The sequence below is a fragment of the Anolis carolinensis genome, chromosome 2 (assembly GCF_035594765.1).
Source record: "Anolis carolinensis isolate JA03-04 chromosome 2, rAnoCar3.1.pri, whole genome shotgun sequence".
In the NCBI taxonomy this organism is placed as follows: domain Eukaryota; kingdom Metazoa; phylum Chordata; class Lepidosauria; order Squamata; family Dactyloidae; genus Anolis; species Anolis carolinensis.
In genome coordinates, this window is record NC_085842.1 from 276,187,695 (window position 1) to 276,203,485 (window position 15,791).

At 42.3% G+C, this 15,791-nt stretch overlaps 1 protein-coding gene across 3 annotated transcripts in view; it reads right to left on the reverse strand.

Moving 5' to 3' along the window:
• LOC100565555 (leucyl and cystinyl aminopeptidase) overlaps positions 1-15,791 on the reverse strand; it is a 74,718-nt gene that overhangs the window by 6,842 nt on the left and 52,085 nt on the right. For 2 of the 3 annotated variants that reach the window (XM_008103070.3, XM_003216387.4), the window contains exons 12-17: positions 10,891-11,074; positions 10,612-10,768; positions 8,389-8,573; positions 2,674-2,835; positions 1,853-1,993; positions 939-1,020 (exon numbers count right to left, since the gene is read on the reverse strand). In XM_008103070.3, the coding sequence (XP_008101277.2) occupies positions 939-1,020; positions 1,853-1,993; positions 2,674-2,835; positions 8,389-8,573; positions 10,612-10,768; positions 10,891-11,074 (911 nt within the window). Of the gene's footprint in view, positions 1-938; positions 1,021-1,852; positions 1,994-2,673; positions 2,836-3,162; positions 3,336-8,388; positions 8,574-10,611; positions 10,769-10,890; positions 11,075-15,791 lie in introns of those variants that run through there. The other variant, XM_008103071.3, reaches the window with a different exon arrangement.

Here is a 15,791-nt window from a genome sequence, read left to right on the forward strand (position 1 = left end):
CAGTTCTCCCCATAATAAAACTTAAAGGAGCTAATCATAGATTCTGACTGTAAAATTCAACTAAAATGAAAGGATACAGATGCTATTACTGGAAGAATCCAAAGTCAAATAATGTTGTGTTTATTAAGCCAAACACAACCCATCCAGGTGCTGGATGGCCCTGGAACAGAAGATGGAGAAGACATGAAAGTAAACATGTGTCTGCTAAGAAGTGGATGAGTTTGGAAAACCAACAATGCTAATGTGGAAGTATGAGAACCACCTCTGCTTTTAATAGCTAAAGTTCAGTGCCTTGGACATTAGGAGGAAAGCTTAGTTATAACCTTACCAAAAAGCCCATCAATAAGGAGTGGGATAGCAGAAGGAGCAAAAGGCCAGAATGGACAGGAGGAGGAGGAAGGATGCCCCCTGTCCCCGGTTTTGGAACAATATAGAAAAAAACAATGAAGGGGAGCATATTGGGAATTAAGGGAAGGAACAAAAGCAGAAAATTTGAATATAGAGGAAAGTGTGAAAATGGAAGAATGAAACTGGGCTAAGAGGAAGGAACTGGGTTCTGCACAGTTAAATGTAGCTGTTTTCATACTTGGTGCCTGTTTGACTTCACCTATATAAAAGTCAATCAAATTCTAGTGATTTGCACAGTTATGGATTAACCATACACTTGGAACATATTGAAAATCCAGACTGACTACTTCACAAAACTAAATAACTAAGATGATCACCTTGAACAATTAAAGACACGTGCCTAAAGTTTCACCTGATAAATAGCATACTGGCAAATGAATTAACCCAATGGCAATCATTTCTATACTTTTAGTGGAGGTATCCTATATTGTTATCAACAAAAAAAATAGACATCAACTAAAGCAAGACAAAACTGCACTTTTGGTTCCTATTGCTTTGTAACATTCTTTGCAATATTTTATCCAACAAACCTCAAGCAGATGTTCTGGGGTGGAGAAGTGGCATGTTGTTGTAGTCACAATATTTTGAATAGTATATGATCCACGGTGAAATCTAAAATTCAGGAAAATGAATCAATATTACTAACGCTTACTTACATGCATACTTAATTCAAATGATAGTTAATGTGTTTTTGAGACTCATGATGAATATAGTACATACCGTTTAAAAAATAAAAAACCAATTTTAAGACCAGTTTGTTTATAACTGACTGGCTGATATATTATTGGCCTCTAGGCTATGCTGAGTTTTTTTTTTCAGAGCTTCCAAAGATAAGGAATATAAGAGCTAGCCACCAACTTCTAGCAATAATCTTTTTTTAAAGACATCAGAGCAAATCACATGTAGTATACTAAAAATTGAAACAATTTAAAGTCTTCAGTATATGTGTGCCTTCAAGTTGCCTGATGACTTATGATGATCACATGAATTTCATATGGTGTTCTTAGGCAAGGAATGTGAAGAGCTGGCAATGATTAACATCCCTTTCCCATTCAGGTACTATGCAGAGCTGACCCTGCTTGGTTTTCAATGTTGACCTCTGAATCAGTGTTATATTGTTCCAGTGAGTCCCATTTTGTTTCGATTGCCTAGATCCAAGGAATTAGAACAGATCTAGACAGGATGCTTACTAGCATCAACAGTGTCACTTCGTTAAAGAGACATGCAATTGATTTAGGAAATTCAGTGCTTCTCAGCTGCTGGTCCTTAGATGTTTTGCACTTCAGCTCCCCAAAGCCCCAATTAGCATAGTCAATAGTTAAAAATTGTAGGAATTTAGGTCTAAAACATTTAAAAGAAGAAAGGCTAGAAATTACTGATATGGCATCCCTGGGATGTGGAGGTACACACATTAGTTATTATGAGAACTCAAAAAAGGTCTTACTTCTTTATAAGCTGATCCCAGTTCTCTTTGACAAAGTCCCATGCCAGCAAGTGCCCAGGCAAATTCTGACTGACTGTATTTATAACAATTGGAAGATCTTGTGATCTGATGATGTCTCCTTCCAGGCTTGTTTGCATTAACCTTTAAAAGAAGACAGACAGAAACAGCTTATGAGCATATTATACTTCCAAGAGATTTTTTATCATGTGTCACCTGAACTAGATAATTCATAGCAAACAGAAGCTGTTTATAGTTACTTGGATGATTTTAAATATTAGGCATAATATTTGAGACTGGATTGGAAAAAGTACTTTTTAGTCTTTTGTGTTGAATGGCATCACAGCCAAGAGTTCAGAGTTAATAATAATCTTATGTAAAACCCTTAAATGATACACTGTGCTGCAATTTAAAACCTTTTTCAGGGTTTTCGTAGTCCAATTTAAGCATACCGTACATAGAAGTCTGTACTAAGACCACATGAGCACAGGCTTTGTTTTTCCAACAAGACTAAATGAACATCTGCACAAACAGAACATGCTTGTTATTATTTATTCAAGCTGTGCAAGTTTCCTTGATTCTCAGCTCCCACTCCCATATTTAAAATATTTACGTTCTATTTTGTTTTCTTATTATTGTGAAATATACATGCTCCAACCTGACCTGGAGGAAGACACATCTACTCTACGTTACCAGATGCACAGTGCTCTTCTCAATGACCCATATCAAATCAATCAACCATATTCAATCAGTTTAACAAAAGATGGCCAAAATTAATACAGTAAAAGTGAACAGCATGTCAGTTAGGAGGAAGAGTTTCATACCAGCTCAGTCTTCTAACATCATCTGAGTTGGACAGTGCTTCAAGGATTTTGAGTTTTTCTGGTTCAGAAACCAAAGAATGATACATGCTTAAAAGGAAATCCCAGCCAGATCCATTTTTTGCCCCAGCTATGAATATGATCTTCATAACATCTGTTGGAAGGCTACACAGAAGGGGAAAAGGAAAGGAAAACCCTATATGAGAATAGAGAAAAAATACCATCCACATCAAAGCATTAAACAAAACAGGATGAGTGATAACTTCTCTCAAAACAATTCTCAAACAAATGAAACAATCTGTATGATATACAAGCTTGCACTGCAAAACTTTTTAGATGTTTGATAACTATTAGCCAATGTTATATGTTATGAAACATTGTAATTCATTGCTTAAAATTTTTATCAGCGTAGAGTGAGGGGTTATTCTCATTTCCATTAGGATACAGTACTGTGGCTTGAAAAAGAATGGTTGCTTACCTGTAACTGTGCTTCTTTGAGTGGTGATCTCTGAAATTAGCACATGTGGTAGTAATTGCACCTGAGCATTACTCTTGGAACCTTTAACAGCTGTTAGAGGTACTTTGGCTGCAGCCCTGCCTTCCTCCCAGGATGCATATATTGCAGAGGTGGGGCTGTGGCCTTAGTTCCCCACCGTCGACAGCGGCTAGAGAAAAAAAGCATGACGATTAGAGGGGAGGAAGGGCGGGGCTGTGCTAATTTCACAGATCACCACTCGAAGAAACACGGTTACAGGTAAGCAACTATTCTTTCTCCTTCGTGATGTCTGTGAAATGAGCACATATAATAGACTAGCAAGCTACTCACCGTGGTTGGTGGGCGTCATGACAGTGCTGATTCCAAAACCACTCTGCCAAACACTGCTTGCTTCTTTGAGAGCAGATCCACCTTATAATGGGTCACAAATGTCAGAGGGGTGGCCCATGTGGCTGCTCTACAAACTTCATGTAGCAGTATTCCTCGGCTATATGCCGTGGAGGTGGCTACTGCTCTGGTTGAATGGCCCTTTAGGCCGAATGGAGGCTGTTGATGTGCCAGTTAATATGCCAGTTTTACAATTGCTATGATCCATCCTGACAATCTTTGTGAAGATATCAGGAGACCTTTGGTGTCTGCCATATACTTGAGAAAAAGTTTAGGCGATGCTCTAAAATCTTTCATCCTTTCAACATAAAATGCTAACGCTCTTCTAGCATCCAGAAGATGCAAAGCCCATTCCACCGGAGTGGATGGGTCTTGAAAAAAAAGAAGGTATAACAATATCTTCAACCAAATGGAAATTAGAGGCGACTTTCGGGAGAAAGGAGATATCTGTATGCATTACCACCTTGTCAGAATGGAAGTGCATTTAAGGAGCATCCGCCCATAGTGCACAGAGTTCACTTGCCCTTCTGGCCGTTGTAATGGCCAACAAAAATGCCGTTTTCCGGGACACATATGAAATATCCACTTGCGCCATAGGCTCCGGGTTCCAAGCTTAACAGGAAGTGTTTCGTGATCTCCATGTTGTGTCCCAGGAAAGGAACACAATGGAGAAAGAGAAAGGACGTGATCACCCGTGTGCCGTGCTAAAGGAATTGTACAATGGGGACAAGCGGTGCTAAAAGCGCCGCTTCCCCTTTGGTTGATATTTCCCCTTACCCTGTGAGCGGGGCCTAGACGGTGCCACTGGCTGAGTATAAGTTGTCTGAGTGGTTTGTGGAAGGGGCTTGCTAGTGGTATCATACTTTTTCCTAGTATAAGAAGCAGTTGAACATGATTTGCCCCAATAGCAAGACACTGGAGGAAAGCCATATTTGTTCGCCGCTTGACGAACCTCCTGCGCCTCCTTAAGTTTTGCATCTGTCTCTGGATCAAAAAGACTCTTGTCATTGACCGATAGGTCCTCTGCTAGAAGCTTGCCTTCTTCAGATAGTGTGGAGGCCCGCAGCCAGGCCTGTTTGCATGTAACAGTTGCAGCTGCAAACATTCTGCTTGCTCCCTCTGCCATGTCCTTTGCCATCTCCTTCTGTGACTTGGCTAAGGCCAGACCTTCTTGCTGGATAGCTTTAGCAAAAGCACGTTTGTCTTGTGGCAAAGTCTCCAAGTAAAGGGCTATCTTTTGCCATAGATAGTCCTGGTAGGCTGCCATGTAGGCGCCATAATGTGCAAAACGTGTTGACAATCCTGCCCCTAAGTGTACTTGCCTACTGCCTCCAACTTCCTGCCCTCTTTATCCGTGGGCATGAAATGGGTCTTTGCTGAACGTTTGTTCTGCATTACCTTGGTGACTACGGAATTAGGTTTAGGCAGCTTTATGACCCATTGAGTAGAAGTTAGGTCTATCTTATACGAGGCATCGCTCCTTTGTGAACTGCCCCTATCAGTGATGGGGCAATGTCTTGTGCAGTCACAAGCCGCAATAAATACGGTACTGCAGGCAAGGCTGTAGCTGATTGAGCTGCTGTATGCTGCTCCTCTGCTGGGAAAATATGGCATGCCAGGGGCCGATTTGCCTCAGTGACAAGCAAATCCAGTGCCCTAGACAGGCTTGACATCAGGGTTATAAAACCTGGTCTCTGGCTCCACTGGGAGTTCCACTGCTTGCACATCCTCCTTTTCCTCATCAGAATCAGATTCTGATGCAGAATGAGAGGGATATCAGCTCCTAAAGCCAGAACAATAGCAGCGCTGAGGCCTTGATGCACAGATTGTGTGGCAGAATTTGCTTGTATTGGGATTGAGGCTGGTTGGGGCATCTGCTGGTCCAATATAGGTCCAAAAAAATAAGCCCTCCCTTCTGGAGAGTGATGAACATAATCTGCCCAGGGAGTAAATGGTCTACTCCACTCCGTAGGGACAGTGGTCAGTGTTTGCCTCTGAGGAGGCGATGGAAAAAAGCCTTGGCTATGGCTATGGCTTAATGGAGTATGTGAAAGAAAAGAGCCAGCACTTGGCTCCGGAGAAAACAATACCCTTGCCTCACGAGGAGTATCCATAGGTTGGGAGGCAGTGAGAAACGGAGACATAGTACTCCTTACACTGGCCCCTCCAGAAGCAGGCTGGCCAGCGGTGAGCTCAGCCGCTTTTTTCCTCGCCCCGTGGCTTTCTCCCATCCCCGCAGGGAGAGGGGGAGGCAGCAGCTCTTCTCCCGGCGGTTTGGGCTGTCTTCACCTTGAGAAGCAGGGCCACACCCATGACCGGGGCCTGCAAGGCCTGTGGTGGCAGCATGATGCATGCCTTGCCTCCGCGCTCCTGCCCTGATGTCGTGGGCGGAGCCAGCGGCCGTATCCCTTCTGGCGATGTCAGCACCGTGGGTGTGGCCACGCTGGGTGCCTCAGACGCTGCATGCTTCTTCTTTCCCTTGCGGCTCTCAGCCGCAGTACCGGAGCTCTTCTGGGGAGTAGGGAGAGCAGGAGGACTGGAACACGCCCTCTTTGGAGCCGGTGAAGCTGCCGGCGAGGAAGTAAGTTGCCGGCGTTCAGCTGGCTTGCCCTGCCACGGCGTTCAGGAGCTGGTGTAGATGGGACCGGGAAGAGAGCTCTCTCCAAGAAGAGTTTTTGTACTTCTCCCTGCTTTTACGGGCCTGCAGTGTAAGGGCCGCACAAACCAAACAACTCTTTGCTCCATGACCCTCCCCCAAACACACAAGACATTTATCATGGCCATCTGCCTCAGGCAGCTTACAGCCACAGGCCACACAGTTCTTTGAAATAGAAGTAGCCATACCAATTCTGAAGTCAGAGAGCCAGAAGTTAGAATAGTGGAGAGAAGTCCGAGTCAAGTCCGAGTGAAGCCAAAGTACGTTATAGAATAGTCAAATAACAGTCCAGTCAAATATCAATAATCTAACCGAGAGGTTCTTAGAGAGCTGCTGTGAGGCGGTGAAAAAAAAAGGAACTAAGGTCACAGCCCCACCTCTGCAATATATGCATCCTGGGAGGAAGGTGGGGCTGCAGCCAAAGTACATCTAACAGCTGTTAAAGGGTCCGAGAGTAATGCTCAGGCGCAATTACTACCACATGTGCTCATTTCACAGACATCACGAAGGAGAAATCTATGTGTTGGCTTCTGGACTATGCTGACATGACTACAACCACATTAGTGATTAAATACTGACATACCATTACAAATGCTATTTTTGACCAATGCCATGAGAAAGCAGACATACAGGGCTATTTCCTATAGGCACAGAGCCAACTTCCATTTTGTTTCCAAGTGTTCATTAAAAAAAACAGAGTTAAGATGACAAAAGATGATGCTCTGATGGCTGCAGCTGTGAAAGTTAACTAATGGACAGTCCAATCCCACTCTTTGCTGTACTTCTGAGATGTAAATAGATCAAGGTAAAGTGGCTAGTTTCACCTTCTGTGCCTTTAAAGAAAATGTTTTTTTTATTATTACAGCTCCTAATCATTGCAACCCTCTTCTAGCTTTAGGAGATGTGGTCAGTAGGCTTCCTCTTTCCTCACTTAAGGAAGGTCCTTTGTGGCAAGAGCTCCCCATGGGATGTTGAAGCAGTAGCACAAGCTCTTTGCCCTGAAATGAAGAACCAGAGTTCCCCAGAATGCTGAGACTCAAGTTTCATTTCTATGTTCAGAAACAAAACAGCACTGAATTCTAAGAATTATCTTGGAGAAAGTCAGTGACGGTCCTTAAATGCCTTCAGCAACTGCCTGCTTGATATGGTCCAATGTCTTAAAAAGAATATGCTGGACTTTTAAAGGTTTTACTATTTATCATAAGCATTGTGGTTTTAAACCATTCCAATTGGCATTTTAATAATATAAGTATTTTGGGATGTTTACTTTTTACCTTGTATATTTTATTGTAGTTTTATTGAAAGCATTTTAAGTACATTTTAAGTACATGTTCCCAAGCCTAAGAGAAAAAGCGGCATATACATAACATAAAATAAACCTGCAAACAAGGCATGTATATGGTTGTACTAAGATGGATGAAACTGAAAAGTTAAGAAAATGTTATTTCTTATAAAGAGTGATGTAAAGCTTAAAAAAATCTCTTGTCAACTTATGCCCAATTAGATGAATTCATGTTTCATTGGAGTGGACACAGCACAGCCGGTAGGCTGCCTTAATCCCTAGAACCTGACTTTTGTGGTCTTTTTCAGATTCCGCTCTATCTCCAAATCTTAAAAGAAATTAATATACAGGAAGTCTTCCAATCACATGCAAACATTCAAGCACTCCCCATCCACACAAATACCCCAAACCACATATAACCAGCAAAAACTTTCAGCAGTCTATCACTTTCTGTAATTGTTTTGTGAGGGATTGCAGAGAAAAAGTGGTAATTGTGCATTCTTTGGGAGGGAGGTTCAGCAGGGAAACTGGGAAAATACTCCTGGCCTTCACAAAGTTACTCATCTATGCTTTACATATTAATCTTCTTGAAGCTTGACTGCAACATCTAGCTTCAGTTTGGTTGCAATCAGATTAAAGAGCCTATGGAAACTTTGGAGAAGGCTGCATTCTGCACCTATCCAGTTCAGATATGAACTATCAGGAAATGGTTTTGCTATCATATTGTGTTCCTGTGGCAAAAGCGTCTATTGACAGCATAGTCTCTCATCTAGTAATAGATGTTAAGATACTTGTTGATATAAAGAAAAAGTACAATCATTTTGTGGTGACAGTGGCCAGTCAACATTTTAGTAATGCAAACATGGTTTGAACCAAATAACACTTTTAAAGTTTTACCTTTCTGTGCCATTGGAGTCCTTCCACTTGTTAAACAGTTGACTAGCAGTCTCCGCACATTTTCCCAAACCATGGGAACAGGCAAACCTTAATAGGTTTGATTGCAGTTCTTGTTCAGAGAGAGTCCCATTATTTGTCCATGTCTGTTGGTTTATCTTGTCCCCGAGTAACTTGTTTATCTTGTACTACAAAACAGCAAAGACTAATATTTCCACCAAACAACTGCAGCCATTCAGTAATTATTTCTTTGTAACACTTGTTGGTTACAAACTATATTCTTCTATGAAGAAATAATATTGGAATTGAATACCTGCCAGGAATGTAGGATGAGCGGTAAAGTTGTACATTTGTTTTATTTTGCAAAAATGAAGATTTTTGAGTTTAAGTATTAAGAAGTATATCCTTTCCATGAAGAACTTATTTATGCAAAATAGCAAAAACTCTTTACTATTCATGTAACATTCCTGACAGCTACTCTATTTAATTCTACATCTCCAGGCCAGATTTCATCTGGCATCAAAACTGAGTTGGAGGGTGCATTTACACTGTTCGACACCAAGTTAATAGCCATGACATAATGTTATGGAACTACGGGAGTGATAGTTTGGAGGCACCAACACTCTTTGGCAGAGAAGGCTAAAGACCTTGTAAAACTACAAGTCCCATGATTCCATAGTATTGAGCCAAAGCAGTTAAAACCGAGTCAAACTGCACTACACCTATAATGTAGATACACATTGAGTATGGCATTCAAGAGCCTAGTGTCCAAAAAGTAGGATCAAACCTCTAAGTAGTATGTTGGCGAGCATATAAAATTGAGCACATCACTTTTCAATTACCTTTGCACCAATTCCAATATACAACAAAAATGTATGCTTTATCACAGAGATGCATTGAAATATTTCAGATTTCCCATAGAAACTTACACTTTAGTAAAATAATTAAATTTTGAGTTAGACAGTCTGAAAACCAGGTGTATTCTTAAAATCCAACAAAAAAAATGTTCTACCATATTGAAAACTAAAGCCAGGATCCAACTAGGCGCTTACACAAGGGGGAGGTGAGTAGTTGAAGAATAATTTTCACTAAAATCACAAATATACATAACTCCCTGCATCTTTAGTATTTCCTATAGAGGGCTAGGAAACCCCTCAGAGCAAGGATTTGGGTGGTATGGACAGCATCAGGAGGCAGTGCAAGGAAAACATCTCACTAGGCACTGCATGCCACAAAAAGTCACATTTTCTTGTTCATGTAAAAAAAAACTTTCATTAGTGAAAGTACAGTTATTAAATAGTTAAGGGAAATATATATTTTCCCAAAATGCACAGCACAGCTCCAGACTCTATTCTAAGTTGCCTAACACTTTGCAAAATGGCAATGTAAGTGTGATTTATTGTTATAATTGCATTATTTCACTTTGTTTAATAATGTGTATTATGTTATTATGTAATGTTTGTGTTGCTTTTATGACTGTAAACCGCCCTGAGTCCCATCCGGGAGATAGGGCGGTATATAAATAAAGTTTTATTATTTATTATATTATTATAATTTGTGCACCAAAATCTTATAGAGCATGATTTACCATTTAAATGCCACATTCCACTCCCAACCCCTTGCCCTGCTTTAAATAGCAAAAAAGGATTTCTCACCAATCCTGTCTTCTTTTTTTGAAGAAATGCTTGTTCTAGCCTAAAGGAGGCATGGGATGAACTTACATTCAAATAACAGACAGTTGCATTTAGCAAAGTCTAGTGTTCGGCTAATTTGTCTTTGGAAATTTCTTTTTGAACATGGGAATCAGAGAAGCATTTGGTTTGCCAAAGCCCAGGGAAAGGAAAAACCTCTCCCTAGACCTAGCCCCATATGATGGGTACTAGAAGTCTTAAGTATATGACTAGAATATATAGTATTTAGTTACAAATATTAGAATCTTGAAGAAATGAAAAGTACTATATGCTATTTCTTTGGTTTTGTCTGGCATATGCATCTCTGTTCACCATGATGCAAGGAATGTAGTTATAAGCAGATGGTATTTTCATCTACTAAGATACTACAATATGCTTTTAAATGGCAAGGTCTACAAAGTGAGATATTATACATAACATTTCATGAACAAAAATACAACAAATGCCACACAGAGAGAGTTTTCACCAGGAATCATGCTGCTACTCAACACAACCTCTCTAACTTTCAGAATTGCACAACTTTTCAAGAACTTACCAGTACTCTGGATGAAAGGTCCTGCATTCTCCTTTTTTCAACCAGGTTGAAGATATGACTCATTTGGTTCAAAGCTTGCATAACTGGAGCAGTGCTGTTTTCTTTTGCTAAATAGTCAATCAACTTAAAGGCCTTGGCCAAAGGTACTTTTCCTACACTAAAGGAACATCAACAAAAAACAGTCAAGCATTTTGCCCAAATTTGGTGGTTGTTGTTTTTTATTTTAACACCCCCCGCAAAAAAAACAAAAAACAAAACAAAAAACAAAAAAAGAATTACCCTGCTAGATTAAAAATGTCATGGATCAGATTTGCTCTGTCTTTGGGATTTAGAGCAGTGGGATCTGTCTTCAGTAATTCAATTAGAGCATTCCAGTCATCTTCTGAATACTGGACAATGTAGTAACCATCTGAATCTACATTAAATTTTATCCACTTCACTGGTTCTGGAAGGTCAATAAAACCTGGGCAGAAAGAGAGGATTGCTTTGCTTTAATATTCAACATCCTTCCTAGTATTTAAAAATTCACAAAGACAGTAACTGTTTACTTGCAATACTAAGGAAAACACCTGTGTGCCTATAGATTTTCCAGAAAATATGGAAAAGTTACAGCTGTGGACTACCTCTTAAATTCAGCTGGCTGAAGTTTGCCCAGGAAGGAATGGTTGCTTACCCATAACTGTTTCTTTGAGTGGTCATCTGCAAAATTTGCACATACGGAACTGCCAGCGCAGTAGCTCAGAATCTCCTAGAAAGCTTTTTTAACCCTGGCTATAGCCCTACCCATCCTCCCCAGGAGGCATATAGGCCATGGGAGGGGCTGTAGCCCCAGTCCCTTCACTGCCAAATGACAGGAAAAAAACAAGGCATGGGAGGACAGGCGGGGATGTGCGAATTTTACGGATGACCACTGGAAGAAAAATGGTTACAGGTAAGCAACCATTCCTTCTTCTTAGTGGTCTCTTGAAAATCGCACATATGGTAGACTAGCAAGCTACTTACCACAGTAGGCGGGTGTAATGCCACCAAGGGAAAAAGGACTACTCTGCTGAATGCTGTATCCTTCTATGACATAGCGTCGACCTTGTAGTCGCCCGGCAGGCGTCCTACAATGGAATGCCCCTCATGAAAGCCGTCGAGGTAGCTGCAGCCCTGGTGGAATGGACTTTGATTTGCTGTGTCAACTCATAACCCTCAGTCTGGTAGGCAAACTGAATGGCTGACACAATCCAAGCAGAGAACAACTGGGGAGAAACAGGAAGGCCACTAGCGTCCTTTCCTATATTTGAGGAGGAGTCTGGATGATTTCCTGAACTATGCTGTCCTATGAACATAAAAGCCAAAAGCTCACTGCATATCTAGGAGATGGAGGGCGCATTCCAAAGGTGTGCCAAGGTTTTGAAAAAAGGCTGGCAGGACTATATCCTGAGACATATAGAACTTAGATGCCACTTTGGGCAGGAAAGTGATATTGGTACAGAGCACTACTTTGTCCTTATGGAACTGAAGATATAGTACGTCCACTCATACAGCACACAACTCACTGGCCCTTCTAGCCGAGGTGTTTACTACCAAAAAGGCCGTCTTCCAGGATATGTAGGACATATCCACTGATGACATAGATTCAAAGGGAGGCTTAGTTAGTGCGAGGATGAGGCAGGTAGTGTCACTGGGGGGGGGGGGGGGGTGCAGGTTTTTGTATCACATAAGGAATACCTGCACTAGTAGATAACACTTTAGCAATGAGAGGCAGAGTCCCACATTTGACAGCGAAACTAAAATATGATATGTGGATGCGGTTAAGGGGTCAATCCCTATTTTATCAAGGTAAGCAATAAAAAGCTTCCACTTTGTGGCATACGAGAGCTTGGTGGATGCTCTATGTGCTGCATCCAAGATGATTTTCATTGGTCCATACAGTGAGGCAGTCAGATGCTCCATGCGGTGAGATGCAGTCGATGCACATCTGGGTGGAGAATCTGGCCTCCTGCTGACGTAAGCAGGTCTGGCCTGTTGCGGAGGTGAATGAACTGTCCACCAGATAGATGCAACAGTGTAGCAAATCACGGCTGTCAAGGTCACCACGGAGCAAGTAGTATACAGTGGGCTTTATCCACCTGTATCTTGGCTATCACTCGATTCAAGAGGGGCGGGGGGGGGGGGGCGCATAGAGGAGATAACGATGCCAACTGAAAAGAAACGCCTCTCCCAGACAGCCTTGCTCCTGGTTCTATGGCCGACACGCACAGTAAAGTGGGCACTTCGCATTGTCTGGTGTTGCAAACAAATCCACCTTGGATTGGCTCCATTGGTGGAATATATTGAGGGTGTCATGAGGATGAAGGGACCATTTGTGGTTGGCGACTGGAGTTTTGCTCAAATGGTCAGCTAGAATATTGGTTTGTAAGCCACCTTGAGTCCCCTCAAGTGAGAAAAGCGGGATAGAAATGACATAATGAAATAAAATAATAAATAAACTGCTGTCTCCAGGTATGTGAAGGGTGATAAGGTGGATTCCCCTAAGCATACATCAGTCCCATATCCTTAAAGTGAGTGCCAGGAGTGAGCGAGAGTGAGTGCTCCCTTGACTGTTGACATAGAAACAAGTTGTGACATTGTCTGTGAGAATCTGGACATGTCCCGACAAATGGCTCGAAGGCACTCAGTGCCTTTTCTATTGCAAGCAATTCCCAAAAGTGCTGACTTGCTTCTCTTGGGGACCTGATTCCTTGGACTTCCAAGAAGTCCATATGGGCTCCCTACCCATGGAGAGAGGAGTCAGTAGTTATTGTATGGCTGCTAGGGAGAAAATGGGACCCCAAAGGTGACATTTGCTTGCATGGTCCACCACCACAGAGTCTGGCAGACAGCATGTAGAATAGTGAGAGATGTGCATGGATCGTGCCAGGTTGCAACAAACACCATGAGGAACCAGGCCTGCAGTGGTCTTAGACATAGCCTTGCCAGCGGTATTATCACCATCGTTAAAGCCTTATGGCCCAGCACTGATTATATATTATATATTACATGTAATATTATTAATAATATTACAATATATAGATATAGTACAATATGGTAATTTATTGCCAGTATTGTGCTATGCTAATAATATAATATTTGTATGTCAATTTAATTTGTAAGCCGCTCTGAGTCCCCTTCGGGGTGAGAAGAGCGGGATATAAATGTATTAAATAATAATATTAATATATGCCTGGCCTCTAATGATGGCTTTTGTATGGCCTGCATGACTGCTGACCTCAGAGCCTGAAAATGGTCCCCTGGCAGACATGCGCTCTGCTCTCTTGAATCCAGTGTAGCCCCAATGAAACAGTCCTTGTTGACAATCAGTACCAATTCCTGAAGGAGAGACAAAGTAGAGCAGATGTGAGACTAAAGCAATGCATCTGACCTTGCCACCAGTAACCAGTCGTCAATATACGGATAGACCGTTATGCCCTTTAAGCGCAACTGAGCCACTACCACAACCATGCACTTGGTGAACAACCATGGTGCTGCTGTGAGACCAAAAGGGAGCACATGAATGTAAAAGGCATGACTGCCTATCATGAATACCAACTGTCTACAAAAACAAGGCTGCATGCATCTTTTAAATCTATGGTGGCAAACCATGCACCCTCTGGCATTAAGGGGAGAATCATAGCTAGTGTCCATCCTGAATCTGTGGGGGTGAATGTAGTCGTTCAAGCCCCTCAAATCCAAAATAGGCCTCTGGATTCCCTCTCTCTTTGGAACCAAAAAAATTGAGAGAAGTAAGAGAAGCAGAAGGCCAATCGCACCCTTCTTGAGAAGTATTTGCACTTCACAGGACAGTAGAGGGTGATGCACATAAACGGCCCAACTTGAGCTGTGCTTTCAGCTTAATGGGATAGCCATTTTGTACTATGTCCAGTACCCAGGCATCCATAGTAATTTCTTTTCAGATACAGTTATCTTGTATCACAGAAAGAGCTAGTAAGCCCCCAAGTGAGCCTCATAATGGACGAGGTGAGTGAAAAGCCCTCCAGAAAGATGGACTTTCCTTCCCATCGCATCCATTTTCCTGCCCTATCTGGGGATGCAGAATGGGCCATCCTTGACTGATGAGGCTGGGTGACAACCACGACCACTGAGTTGGGTTTAGGAGGCTTAGTCATATAATGAGCCGAGGTCAAGTCCACATAATGCATGCTATCAATGTGCTTGGGGATAGTAGGAAAAGCAGCTAGTGCAAGCTCTGAATTTTTAATTAGCAGCAGAAGATAGAGCAAGGACGGCAGTACTGTCGCTGCCAGTACCTGTTGCTAGTCCACAAGGAAGAGCAGGTTGTCAACTGATAGCGACATGGTGGTTGCTGGTAGATTTAAGGCATGCTCAAGGCATACTAAAAGAGCTGAAAACTGGTTGAATTTATCCACTGTGACCAGCTCTAGCACTGATTCTGTATCTGGTGTATCTGCAGTACTGATAGGGGTATCAAAATCTATGTTGCTCTCGTTGCCCAGTGGGTCAAAAGGAGCATCTTGTGAAAGAGGTGGCACAGTTGGGAGTCACCTTCTGAGATGCTGGCCCTGCTAGTGTTGGCAGCAGTACCTGAAGCAGCTGCAGGTGTTGTGGCTCCTGATGAGGGGCACCTGGCAGCCCAAAATACTAGGCATGGCCTGTAATGATTATTATACTGATCTATAGTAATACTCCCGGCCATAGGCAACTGAGTAACGGTCAACACATGTGTTCTCCCTATAATATGAAGGAGACCTTAGGCTGTAATGATGAGGAGCCCCTTAGAGCTACTGGCATGAGACGACCATGAATAGGCATCCAGCGAATGGCTCCTAGGCTTTAACTCTTGGCTGTGTCCCACATAAGAAAGTGCCCTGGAGTGGATTGGTTACCAACCCCTCTCACGCTATAGACGGCTGATGGTACCATGGCATTGGCGCATGAGCCTGCACTACTGACTTTACCTCCATTGCTGTTGCACCGTTTTCATGACCTTGCAGCTGTTGTGTAGGCACTGGAGGCATGGCAGACACCGGTCATGCCAACACAAGCGGAGTTGGTTTGCCATTGGGGGAAAAGCACTCTGGCGCTTGATGTCACTGGCAGCATAATGTCAGTCATAAAAGACTGTAGGCTCACTTTCTACATCGTTGGAAGGGACGCAGGAGAAGCCCACTGTT